The sequence below is a fragment of the Malus sylvestris genome, chromosome 4, assembly GCF_916048215.2.
Source record: "Malus sylvestris chromosome 4, drMalSylv7.2, whole genome shotgun sequence".
In the NCBI taxonomy this organism is placed as follows: domain Eukaryota; kingdom Viridiplantae; phylum Streptophyta; class Magnoliopsida; order Rosales; family Rosaceae; genus Malus; species Malus sylvestris.
The window spans coordinates 648,115-661,561 of NC_062263.1; the positions used below are offsets into that span (position 1 = coordinate 648,115).

General features: G+C 41.2%; 1 protein-coding gene across 1 annotated transcript; it reads right to left on the reverse strand.

Annotated features, from left to right (window-relative positions):
* Positions 1-981: 981 nt before the first annotated feature.
* LOC126618064 (cytochrome b5-like) lies at positions 982-12,102 on the reverse strand. Its single transcript, XM_050286162.1, has 3 exons — positions 11,825-12,102; positions 2,126-2,192; positions 982-1,414 (listed from the first exon to the last, which is right to left on the reverse strand). The coding sequence occupies exons 1-3, from the start codon at positions 11,909-11,911 to the stop codon at positions 1,164-1,166; spliced, it is 405 nt and encodes a 134-aa protein (XP_050142119.1). The 5' UTR covers positions 11,912-12,102; the 3' UTR covers positions 982-1,163.
* Between the last annotated feature and the right edge of the window lie 1,345 nt (positions 12,103-13,447).

Below are 13,447 nucleotides of genomic sequence, written 5' to 3' on the forward strand. Positions count from 1 at the left end.
ACCACTTAAGGACCCGATGACCTCATTACCTTGGTTTACTAAGATGGACAACCACAAGTAATAAGCTCGGACATTAGCCTCACACCACATGTTGAACACTTGAAGATATGGAACACACATGTGCGTTGGTAGATTCTACCTCTATTAAAGACGTGGTACAAATGTGGTATAAAAAATATGATAAGAGTAGCATTACTCGTTTCTTACAGGTTATCACTAGTTTACTATTATGTTTTATACTGCATTGATATCAACATTGAATATTGGATTACTTACATTTTACCCTTATAGTTTAGGGATAATTTCAAAAGGAGTCGTGAAGTTTCAATTTTAACATTTTACCTTTATGGTTTAAAATTATGATGTCGCTTAGTACTATGGTCTAATGTATCCTCTTCACTTGCAAGTGAGAAGTTTTAGGTTTGATTCTTGTCAAAAGCAAATTTGAACCACATTATTGCTAACCCATTATAAGGCTTAGCCCACTCCCCCACTTCTAAATGTAGATAATATCGATTGTTCAAATAAAAAAAACCACTCATAACGCAATAGGTTGAATAGAAGCACCATGAAGTTTCCAAAATGAGTTATAAGGTATTAATCTAGAGATTTCTTGCAAGTAATGTCATGGGGGACCGATATGTTTCTTGAGTCTCATGATTGTCCACCATTTCCTTGTTTATTAATCCGATAAAGCATATCCTTTTGATTCTTCTCCACTTCAAAAGCTTCACATAATTACCAGTTGATTTTTACAGACGGGCATTGATATTCGAGTGTAAATGGGCGAGCTTGTATTGGGTTTAATAGGGTTTCCCTGGTGCACGTGATAATTACTTGGCTCCGGATTCGATGCTCTGGGCTGATGAGTTTGCTTGACTGTGGCCACGGGTAGGGTGAAATTCTCCAAAACCTTCCCGTGCCTGGAAGAGGTGGATAACCGTAACTTGCCACCAATTGTTCTCCTTTTTAAAGAAAAAATAAATAGAAAAATGTGAAACAGTTACGATTACGAAGCACACAATACCAGTAAAATATCATCCGATGCAAGACAACACAGTGAGACAAGTCTCAGATCGCCCGAACCAACCGAGTAGTATTCGTTTGTCACAAATGACTAATAATTATGTCGCAATAACATAATCTAGAACCTTAAATGAACCTTAAGATGACTTGGAGTAAAGGCGGATGCCAAAAGCCAAACCCAAGATTGCAATGGGAACCAGGAACTGGAGAAGTTTGATGATAAACTCTGAAGTCTTGTCCTGATTGTAATTAGGCTGCTTCGGCGGAGTATATGTGGTACTTTTGGGGATAGTAGAGGCATCAATCTCTCCCACGTAGAAGTCCTTCAACATACCTCTGGCATTCTCGCTATGACCCACGTCCTCAAAATCATCAGTTGCATCCTTCCCTGGGAAAGTACATATAGCAACGTGAAGTTCTCTTCGTATTCAAAGAAAAGCATAAAGAGACAAGAAACAGCATACACATATACTAGAAGATTTTCAATAGGGAAAATCACAAACATTGCAGATCTCTGCAGGCCCGTTGATCATGCCGTTGATACAGTGAAGTCAACATGCTTAACAAAGTTGAGGGGCTTGTTAAAGAATATTACATGCATAAATATCATACATAGAGTTTATCAAATCCCTCCTATTCCTACTATTGCGGGATACTATAAATCCGACCCTGCAGTGTGGTTCAACAATAAAAACAGTCTGTTTTATAAGTCTCCATTCAAGTGTCAACCTTGTAAAGAATCAACTAAATGGTGAAATAGAGAATTATTTAATTATTTGATTATCAACACCACAATTCAGCGTTAACTGAAGCACTATGATCGTCTATTTATTTGATCACAATCAGATGTCTCTGCATCCAAAGGGGAATCAAGGATGATAACTGAATAAATGCTAGCAAAAATAGATTCGGATGCTTGAAACACATTGAAAAGTGGCCAACAAAAAGTGACCACTAAATAAGCTTACTAAAGGCTCAATTTGGTCGGACTCTGTATGTGAATGATGAACTCAAATGTTAAATGAAGTTTGTATATTGCTCGCTAATTCTTGATGAATTTAAAAATTAATTCTTTAAGAGATTTCATTTAACATCATACCCGTTGCTGACACCAAAACATCATCACCACCAGGATGGTCCTCCAAGAACCTGGTCACATCATAAACCTGATCCAAAAAAAGAAATTGGCGGTATTTAGATGATATAACTGGGGGAGAAAAGCAAGCACGCTATCTGTCTTATGGTAGAAAAAAGACAGAAATACCGAACACCTTGATAGTTTAGATCCTAGTTTGGTCATTCAATGTCTAGTGATAGTGTAAAACTATGAAGACTTCAAGCACACCTCTAGTTCCTAAAATGCACCTTTAAACAAAAGAGGAAATGATCAGAAGATATTGTCTTATATGTGGAAACATGTAGAATTCTATACTGTAATCAGCTCGATGAGCTTAATTTTACTTGATGACAGGAAGCATAATTCTATATGACCACACAGCAGCTAATTATTTTGGCCATCTTCATGCCTACATCTGTCCATAGAAACATTATTCTTTTGCCTATAACAGCTATACGCAAAGTCAATTCTTCCTTTGCAAGTACCTATCTAAGCATCCTTAAACTGGATGTGTCTTAATCTTTATAACAACAACAACAACAACAACAAAGCCTTTTCCCACTAAGTGGGGTCGGCTATATGAATCCTAGAACGCCATTGCGCTCGGTTTTGTGTCATGTCCTCCGTTAGATCCAAGTACTCTAAGTCTTTTCTTAGAGTCTCTTCCAAAGTTATCCTAGGTCTTCCTCTACCCCTTCGGCCCTGAACCTCTGTCCCGTAGTCACATCTTCGAACCGGAGCGTCAGTCGGCCTTCTTTGCACATGTTCAAAATCACCGGAGCCGATTTTCTCTCATATTTCCTACAATTTCGGCTACTCCTACTTTACCTCGGATATCCTCATTCCCAATCTTATCCTTTCTCGTGTGCCCACACATCCCACGAAGCATCCTCATCTCCGCTACACCCATTTTGTGTACGTGTTGATGCTTCATCACCCAACATTCTGTGCCATACAACATCGCTAGCCTTATTGCCGTCCTATAAAATTTTCCCTTGAGCTTCAGTGGCCTACGACGGTCACACAACACGCCGGATGCACTATTTCCATCCAGCTCGTATTCTATGATTGAGATCTCCATCTAATTCTCCGTTCTCTTGCAAGATAGATCCTAGGTAGCGAAAACGATCGCTTTTTGTGATCTTCGCTAGATTGCTCCGGTCATTAGTGTGGATAAGTATATAAATGGATAGAGATAGGAAAGCAAACACAAGATGTACGTGGTTCACCCAGATTGGCTACGTCCACGGAATAGAAGAGTTCTCATTAATTGTGAAGGGTTTACACAAGTACATAGGTTCAAGCTCTCATTTAGTGAGTACAAGTGAATGATTTAGTACAAATGACATTAGGAAATATTGTGGGAGAATGATCTCGTAATCACGAAACTTCTAAGTATCGGAGTGTGGTGTCGTCTTGACTTGCCTTATCTGTCTCATAGGTAGATGTGGCATCTTCTCTGGAAGTACTCTTCCTCCATCCAGGGGTGGTATCTTTAACTGGTGGAGATGCACAAGGTAATGTATCAATTTCACTTGAAGCTTACTCGTAGTTTCAGGCTTGGTCAAGCGCGATACAAACCATGTAGTAGGAGTCCCCCAAGTCGCCGAGCTAGGGGGTCTGCTGAAAGAGGTGACAGACAAGGTAAGCAATCAGAGCTCCGACTGATTGTTCACCTTCTCCCCATCTTGCAGCAGCATGAAGGATAAAGAGAAGAAAAATGAGAAGAGATGATATGAGATACTTTTGCTTTTGAAGAAGTAACTTTCCACAGGCTTATTCTTGAACTGAGCTGGAGGGTTTTCTGGTTTCCTCCAGAGTATAAGGCCGACTGAAGAATTTGAGGGTCAAAACAAGTCCATCAAATCTAGAGTACGTTCCACCCTGCTGATATGGGATACTTTTGCTTTTGACAGAGTAATGAATGTATCGGCACGTGTGCTGTTACGCTTGTCTCCACATGCTTCCTTGTATCCTTCGCACTTGCCCTATCTGTTCCTCAAGCAGATGCGGAATCTTCCCTGGAAACATAAGATGTTGAAGATGAGTACTCGAGAGCAATGCCAGGTAAGTAATCAGGTAAGGGGTTCCAGGCAGTCAGTTCCTGGCTGGAAGCTTGATTCCAAGTGCTGACTGATTGCTCTCTTTCTCCTTGTCTTGCAGGTAAAAACAAGGCCAAAAGAAAAGACAGGGAAAAAGCATGATATGGGATACTCTTGCTTTTAACCCTGATGATATGAGATATTCTTGCTCTAGTATAGCTTGTTTGCAGAGGTATTATCGGGGGGAAAGAAAGCTGAATATTTCGAAAGGCTTCGTTGGGAGTGCCCTCTCCGATATGATGAAGGGTTGAGCATTTTTGCAGGTCTGCCTGTCCGTTGGGGATGGAGGTCGACATATATAGGAGTCTCCCTAACAACAAGTAGTAATGCTATTCCTTTACCCTGCTTGGTCATAGCACGATAGTGGGAGCTGCCAGTTTCACATGTTTTAACTCTGTCAGAGCACTTTGAAAAAGTGGTCTGTAGTATCTGGCTCTCGAGATTCGGAGAACGATGCCTCTTCGATTTTTGAGAAAGCAATCATGCTGGGGGTATGACTCTCGAGATTCGGAGAGCAGTGTCTCTTCGATTTTTGAGGAAATAATCATGTTGGGAGTCTGGCTCTCGAGATTCGGAGGGCGGTGCCTCTTCGATTTTGGAGCAAGCAATCTTGTTGGGAGTGTTGTCTCGAATGTGAGTAAAGGTTGGGCATGTTTGCTAGTCTACCTTGCCACGAAGCACAAAGGTTGACACACAGGGACTTTCCAATTATCCAGCAATGGTACTGTTCCTTTACCCTCTCTTCGATTTTGAGAAAGTAGTCATGTTGGGAGTCTGGCTCTTGAGATTCGAAGGACGGTGCCTCTTCGATTTTGGAGCAAGCAATCTTATTGGGAGTGTTTTCTCGAATGTGAGTAAAGGTTGGGCATGTTTGCTAGTCTACCTTGCCACGAAGCACAGAGGTTGACACACAGGGACTTTCCAATTATCCAGCAGTGGTACTTTTCCTTTACCCTTGTGGGTAATAATATGGTAGCTAGACCTTCAAAATTTATGGGTCTAAACTTTGTTAGTGCTGTTTCTTTGCTATTCTTTTACCCTTCTTGGTCAGAGCGATGTAGTGGGAGCTGCAAGCTTCACATGCTCAACTTTGGCAGAGAACTTTGGCAAAGTTATCTGTGGTACCCATGAGCTATTGTTGCGTGTGGGAAGTGGGTGATTGAACAGTAAGATTCATGTGTTTTCTACTTCCCCAGAAGTCTTTGACAGAATGCCCATAATTTCCGCAAAACTGAGTGTGCGTGTGACAGGTGCTGACAAGGCTGGAAAAGTAGGTGCCTCTTCGATTTCTGAGATCGGCCCTCGTGGTCTCTGGGGAGCCCAGCTTTTGAGAAAGCGAGCGCCTCTTCGATTTTTGAGATCGGCCTTCGTGGTCTTTGAGCAGCCCAACTTTTGAGAAAGCAAACGCCTCTTCGATTTCTGAGATCAACCCTCGTGATCTCTAAGCAGCCCAGCTTTTGAGAAAGCAAACGCCTCTTCGATTTCTGAGCAGGCGCCTCTTCGATTTCTGAAGCTTCGTCGAGTGCAGATTTTTATAGGGGCTGGCATTAAGTTCCAAAGCACACTTGAATCTCCACCAGTAGAAGCTTCATTCTTGCACTTCTAAGATCTTGATTTGTCCGACCTCTTCTCTCTTCAACACCTTTGAAAATGTCTGGCCCCTCCGACCGTCGTTTTGACTTGAACCTTGTTGAAGAGGCAGCCCCGCCTTCTCCAGACAACATATGGCGCCCATCCTTCGTCTCCCCTACTGGTCCTCTTACCGTTGGGGATTCCGTGATGAAGAATGATATGACCGCTGCGGTGGTGGCCAGGAACCTTCTCACTCCCAAAGATAACAGACTACTTTCCAAACGGTCTGATGAGTTAGCTGTTAAGGATTCGCTGGCTCTCAGTGTTCAGTGTGCAGGTTCTGTGTCTAATATGGCCCAACGCCTATTTGCTCGAACCCGCCAAGTTGAATCATTGGCGGCTGAAGTGATGAGTCTCAAACAGGAGATTAGAGGGCTCAAGCATGAGAATAAACAGTTGCACCGGCTCGCACATGACTATGCTACAAACATGAAGAGGAAGCTTGACCAGATGAAGGAAACTGATGGTCAGGTTTTACTTGATCATCAGAGATTTGTGGGTTTGTTCCAAAGGCATTTATTGCCTTCGTCTTCTGGGGCTGTACCGCGTAATGAAGCTCCAAATGATCAACCTCTGATGCCTCCTCCTTCTAGGGTTCTGTCTAGTACTGAGGCTCCAAATGATCCCCCTCCGGTGCCTTCTCTTTCTGGGGCTCTACCGACTGCTGAGACTTCTCCTAAGCAACCTTTGTGAAGGCTCCCTCTTGTGTGCTTATTTTGACTCATGTATATGTACATATTTGTAGCTTATCGGGGATATCAATAAATAAGCTTTCCTTCATTTCAACGTATTGTGTTAAATACACCAAAGCCTTCTTCGCTAAGTTCTTTGAATTTTCTTTTGTTAAAGCTTGTATGTTGAAGCTTTCTGAGTGGAGCATGTAGGTTGGGGTAGTGTTCCCTTAATTTCCCGAGTGAGGAAAACTTCTCGGTTGGAGACTTGGAAAATCCAAGTCACTGAGTGGGATCGGCTATATGAATCTTAGAACGCCATTGTGCTCGATCCTGTGTCATGTCCTTCGTTAGATCCAAGTACTCTAAGTCTTTTCTTAGAGTCTCTTCCAAAGTTTTCCTAGGTCTTCCTCTACCCCAACGGCCCTGAACCTCTGTCCCATAGTCGCATCTTCTAATCGGAACGTCAGTAGGCCTTCTTTGCACATGTCCAAACCACCGTAACCGATTTTCTCTCATCTTTCCTTCAATTTCGGCTACTCCTACTTTACCCCGGATATCCTCATTCCTAATCTTATCCTTTCTCGTGTGCCCACACATCCAACGAAGCATCCTCATCTCCGCTACACCCATTTTGTGTACGTGTTGATGTTTCACCGCCCAACATTCTGTGCCATACAGCATCGCCGGCCTTATTACCGTCCTATAAAATTTTCCCTTGAGCTTCAGTGGCATACGGCGGTCACACAACACACCGGATGCACTCTTCCACTTCATCCATCCAGCTTGTATTCTATGGTTGAGATCTCCATCTAATTCTCCGTTCTTTTGCAAGATAGATCCTAGGTAACGAAAACGGTCGCTCTTTGGTATTTCTTGATCTCCGATCCTCACCCCTAACTCGTTTTGGCCTCCATTTGCACTGAACTTGCACTCCATATATTCTGTCTTTGATCGGCTTAGGCGAAGACCTTTAGATTCCAACACTTCTCTCCAAAGGTTAAGCTTTGCATTTACCCCTTCCTGAGTTTCATCTATCAACACTATATCGTCTGCGAAAAGCATACACCAAGGAATATCATCTTGAATATGTCGTGTTAACTCATCCATTACCAACGCAAAAAGGTAAGGACTTAAGGATGAGCCTTGATGTAATCCTACAGTTATGGGAAAACTTTCGGTTTGTCCTTCATGAGTTCTTACGGCAGTCTTTGCTCCTTCATACATATCCTTTATAGCTTGGATATATGCTACTCGTACTCCTTTCTTCTCTAAAATCCTCCAAAGAATGTCTCTTGGGACCCTATCATACGCTTTTTCCAAATCTATAAAGACCATGTGTAAATCCTTTTTCCCATCTCTATATCTTTCCATCAATCTTCGTAAGAGATAGATTGCCTCCATGGTTGAGCGCCCTGGCATGAACCCGAATTGGTTGTCCGAAACCCGTGTCTCTTGCCTCAATCTATGCTCAATGACTCTCTCCCAGAGCTTCATTGTATGACTCATTAGCTTAATACCCCTATAGTTCATGCAATTTTGTACGTCGCCCTTATTCTTGTAGATAGGCACCAAAGTGCTCATTCGCCACTCATTTGGCATCTTCTTCGTTTTCAAAATCCTATTGAAAAGGTCAGTGAGCCATGTTATACCTGTCTCTCCCAAAAGTTTCCACACTTCGATTGGTATATCGTCTGGGCCTATTGCTTTTTTATGCTTCATCTTCTTCAAAGCTACAACCACTTCTTCCTTCCGGATTCGACGATAAAAAGAGTAGTTTCTACACTCTTCTGAGTTACTCAACTCCCCTAAAGAAGCACTCATTTCATGTCCTTCATTGAAAAGATTATGAAAATAACCTCTCCATCTGTCTTTAACCGCGTTCTCTGTAGCAAGAACATTTCCATCCTCATCCTTGATGCACCTCACTTGGTTTAGGTCCCTTGTCTTCTTTTCCCTTGCTCTAGATAGTTTATAGATATCCAACTCTCCTTCTTTGGTATCTAGTCGTTTATACATATCGTCGTAAGCCGCTAACTTAGCTTCTCTGACAGCTTTCTTCGCCTCTTGCTTCGCTTTTCTATACCTTTCACCATTTTCATCAGTCCTCTCCTTGTATAAGGCTTTACAACATTCCTTCTTAGCCTTCACCTTTGTTTGTACCTCCTCATTCCACCACCAAGATTCCTTTTGGTGTGGGGCAAAGCCCTTGGACTCTCCTAATACCTCTTTTGCTATTTTTCGGATACAACTAGCCATGGAATCCCACATTTGGCTAGCTTCCCCCTCTCTATCCCACACACATTGGGTGATTACCTTCTCTTTGAAAATGGCTTGTTTTTCTTCTTTTAGATTCCACCATCTAGTCCTTGGGCACTTCCAAGTCTTGTTCTTTTGTCTTACTCTTTTGATATGTACATCCATCACCAACAAGCGATGTTGATTAGCCACGCTCTCTCCTGGTATAACTTTGCAATCCTTACAAGTTATACGATCCCCTTTCCTCATTAGAAGAAAATCTATTTGTGTTTTTGACGACCCACTCTTGTAGGTGATCACATGTTCTTCTCTCTTCTTAAAGAAGGTGTTGGCTAAGAAGAGATCATATGCCATTGCAAAATCCAAGATAGCTTCCCCATCCTCGTTTCTCTCCCCAAAACCATGGCCACCATGAAAACCTCCATAGTTGCCTGTCTCCCTGCCCACGTGTCCATTTAAATCTCCTCCTATAAATAACTTCTCCGTCTGAGCAATTCCTTGCACCAAGTCTCCAAGATCTTCCCAAAATTTCTCCTTCAAACTCGTATCCAACCCTACTTGAGGTGCGTACGCACTAATCACATTGATAAGTTCTTGTCCTATTACAATCTTGATTGCCATGATTCTATCTCCTACCCTCTTGACATCTACAACATCTTGTACCAAGATCTTGTCCACGATGATGCCAACACCGTTTCTCGTTCTATTTGTGCCCGAATACCAAAGTTTAAACCCTGAGTTTTCTAGATCCTTTGCCTTACTACCAACCCACTTAGTTTCTTGTAGGCACATAATATTTATCCTTCTCCTCACCATAACTTCCACTACTTCCATAGATTTTCCCGTTAAGGTTCCTATATTCCACGTTCCTAAACGCATTTTGCTCTCTTGAACTCTACCCTTCTGTCCTAGCTTCTTCACCCTCCCCCGTCTAATAGGATCAAAGTACTTCTTTTGTGTGTCCCGGGTAAAGTTGATAGGAGCATATGCTCCCAAACAACTTTGAGTGGAGTCGTTCGAAAAGAAGTTTCTATGGCCCCCTTGCTCATTTAACACTGCATCCGGGTGCCGATGGAGATCAAGCGACCCTTGCTCACTTATCACTGTGCTCAGGCCACACAGCGCGCCACTTAATTGTGACGCCCTAGCTTTAGCGCGATTTTGTTCTGGATTCATTTTCATAAGGATTCGACGTGATCATGGAGTGCCGGCTGTCGACTACCTGACGCCCTCCCCCTCCTCCTTTATCCGGGCTTGGGACCGGCCATGTAAGACATAGGCGGAGTTTGTCTTAATCTTTATAACAACAAAACAAAAACAACAAGCGAATCTCATCACTAAGCATGTCAACACATCAAAGATAGTGTTTCAAAATATACTCATAGATTTGCAGAACAAGAGAAGGAGACGTTTCTATCCAAATCCTAAAGCTTAGTAAGACAAATACCAAATAAATTACTAAAGTGACAGTAAAAATATAGATACTATTATTGGAGTAAACTACAAAGATATAAGAGGAACAAAATAGTATTCTAAATCAATGAGAAAGAGTTTCATTGGCACTTGTCCTTTCTAAAGGTCAAGGTAGGCATCCCTGTTACCTACTTCAGCATAATTTTGGACTCTAAGCCCATCAGTCTGATGTTGAATAGATTGGAAGAGATCATAGTACTTCTTCCAGGGATTTCAAAATCCTCAAACTCCCAGACTTCCTGAATTACTTAAGAGAGATGTGTAAAATTTAAGCTTCATGATGTTCGGTACGTTAGACTCCAAAAAGAACTTCGGAAGAAAAAGCCACAAATGAAATGCTTCCATTTGTTGATGAAACAGACCTCTTTTTTTGATAAAAAATACAAAAACATTTAAAAATGAAAAAAACAGTACCAACAACGGTGAACAAGCTTTCCACTTCTAAGAAAACAGGCATCTGCTGATACACTTTCAGTAATTCCTTCACAAGTGAACCAAACCTTTTGCCACCATAAACACTTAAACTTATCAAAACCCCAATCTTGAAGACTTAAAGCCAAAGTATGAAGTTCAATCAAACCCACACATATTGAACGATGGCATTTAAAAACAGGCTATTCCCTCAATTTTTCAAGGTCTAGTGCACATTTTAGAATACACTACCTCTTACGTACATGGTTAGTACCTAACAGGGACTATATTATGCAATTATGCCATGTACTTCCATACTTTCTAAACCTCATAGAGAAGTAAATAAGTCCAAAGTATTTACTAGGCACATCATTAGTCTCAAAATACAGTTACCAGCTAGAAAGTTCTAAACAAGTATAATTTTGAAACTGAAATTAGTAAAATCCGTCTTAGAAAACGCAATTTAGTGCTAACATTATTTGAGTTTACGTTAAAGGACTTGGCGTAATAGTATAAGCATTTAAAAAATTACGTTTTATATTTTCTTTAAATCAGGTTGTCCCATATCCAGATTCCTATGCCATACAGTCTTGGTCGAATCACTAGCAACCAAATTGCAAATGCAACCATTTAGTAGTATGCTCTACAGAAACACATCCATGTGAATTTATATCTAAAGATCATAGTGGACCAATCCATCAGGGTCCCTAAACATAAGTCATCAATTGCACTATCAGCAAGCCATAAACATAATCAGCTCAACCAAAGTTTCGTGGTATGAAATTAACCGAAACTTCGTCAAGATTTACATTATGGGCATGAATTTTAACATGCATAGCAACAGATTCTTCTTCACCAAAGTAAAAAACAACAGATTCTTTCAGGTGGGTTTATTTAAAAAACACAAAAAAAAAAAAAAAAAAAAAAAAACCAAGATCCATGATTCTAACAAGGAACCCAATTGTCAATCTTCATCATATGTATGCTTAAACTCGCAGGCAAAGAATTCAAATTCCCAATCCCTAGTGAATCAAAGCCTTCAAATATAATATAAAGACATAGAATATAATCCAAGAAGCAAGTAAGATGATTGGATTTCATATGATATGGTGAAAAATGGGAAAAGGGAGAACCTTGCCACTGATGATTAGCCAGCAGTCCTTGGGGGTGTTGTGCTCGGAGACTTGAGCCAAAGTGAAAACCTTTCCGTCACCACCCATTTGCTTTTCTTGGTATCTCCGCTGCGTACTGATGAAGGAGACAATGCAGGTGGAAAATTGAGGGAGCTGGTGAGGGTTGCTTAAATACAAGTGCACATCATTTAATGCGGCGATGACTACCAGGAAAACAGTTATAATGAGAGAGAGAGAGAGAGAGAGAGAGAGAGAGGATGGTTAGGTTATTGAAGGGGAAGTAGATTTGGGTAGGTAGACGACAGATCATAGATGGACGATGGTGGATACGCTGGCTTGGCTACATTCAAAGATTACAGGGCATTGTTTGGTTGGTTGGTAGCGAACCGGTGATTTTCGTAGAAAGTTTGGTCCCTGAAGTTGAACTGGTGATTTTGGTGGAAAGTTTGGTCCGTTTTGTTGTCTATTTCCACGTTTTGTTAATTTCTACCATTTGATATTCTTCAATTCACCCAATTCAACGGTTTAAACTTAGAAGGGTGTGTGAGAAGTAAAAAGGGGTGTGTGGATATCACACCCCTTTTTCTAATTATGTTGTGCATCTTGCAATCCTAAGAGCAACTCCACCCTTATCGATTGCTCGAGGGACAGGCAGCATAAAAGGCCCTAAGGCCCTGTGGATTTGCTCCAGTGTGAAGGAGCCCGAGCTCCGGGCCTGTGAAGAGTTGACAGACCGCGAGCCCGAGCTCTAGCCCCTTTTTTTTTTTTTTCTGTCAGGCGCATGCACCCCATTTGAGCGTGGGGGCGCGTTGCCCGACAACTTTTCAGAAAAAACAGAAGCCTTTTCAGACTTCAAAGTTACCGTTGGGAAGCCACGTGGCTTCCCACGGTCCGTTCGATCTCAACAACTATTTAACTTGGACCGTTCGATCTCAACGGTAAAAAAAAGCTTATTTAATATCAACCGTTCGATCTGAGATCAACGGTCGATATTAATAAGCTTTATAAATAAATAAATAAACGAAAAAATAGTTTTAAAATTAAGAAAAGTTACCGTTGTGACACGTGGCACAATCTGGAGTGTTGGAATTCAATTTTTTTAAATCCAACGGCAGAGATTAATTATTTGAATAAAAAATTTAAAAAAAATTGTAATGAGAAGGATAATAGTCGTTTTGGGTAAATGACACGTAGCGGAACGAGAACGATTTAAAATATCTTATCCGAAATTACAAATAAATTTATTTAGTATTATTTTGTAAAAAAAAATTAATAAATATTTTATTGTCTATTGCCATGGCTATTCAAGTGCAAGGGTGGATATGCAAAAGGCAATTACTGTTCACATGGTGGATTAAATAGTAGATTGCCTGGGGGAATGGCTCCAAGGGTGGAGTTGCTCTAAGAGCATTCCACCAGTTAGTAGAAGTCCACCCGTTTTACAAGAACAAGGGCAAAGGCAAAGGCAATGACAAGCATTATTCACAACCCGTAATCACCGTTTTCTTCTAAACTTTCTACTAATAAGAAGTAATTTTGACCATGGATTGAGCATGAATTGTTGACACATTAGACTTTGGGCATTAATTTTGATCATGTTCAACGTGATGGAGCAAAGAAGAT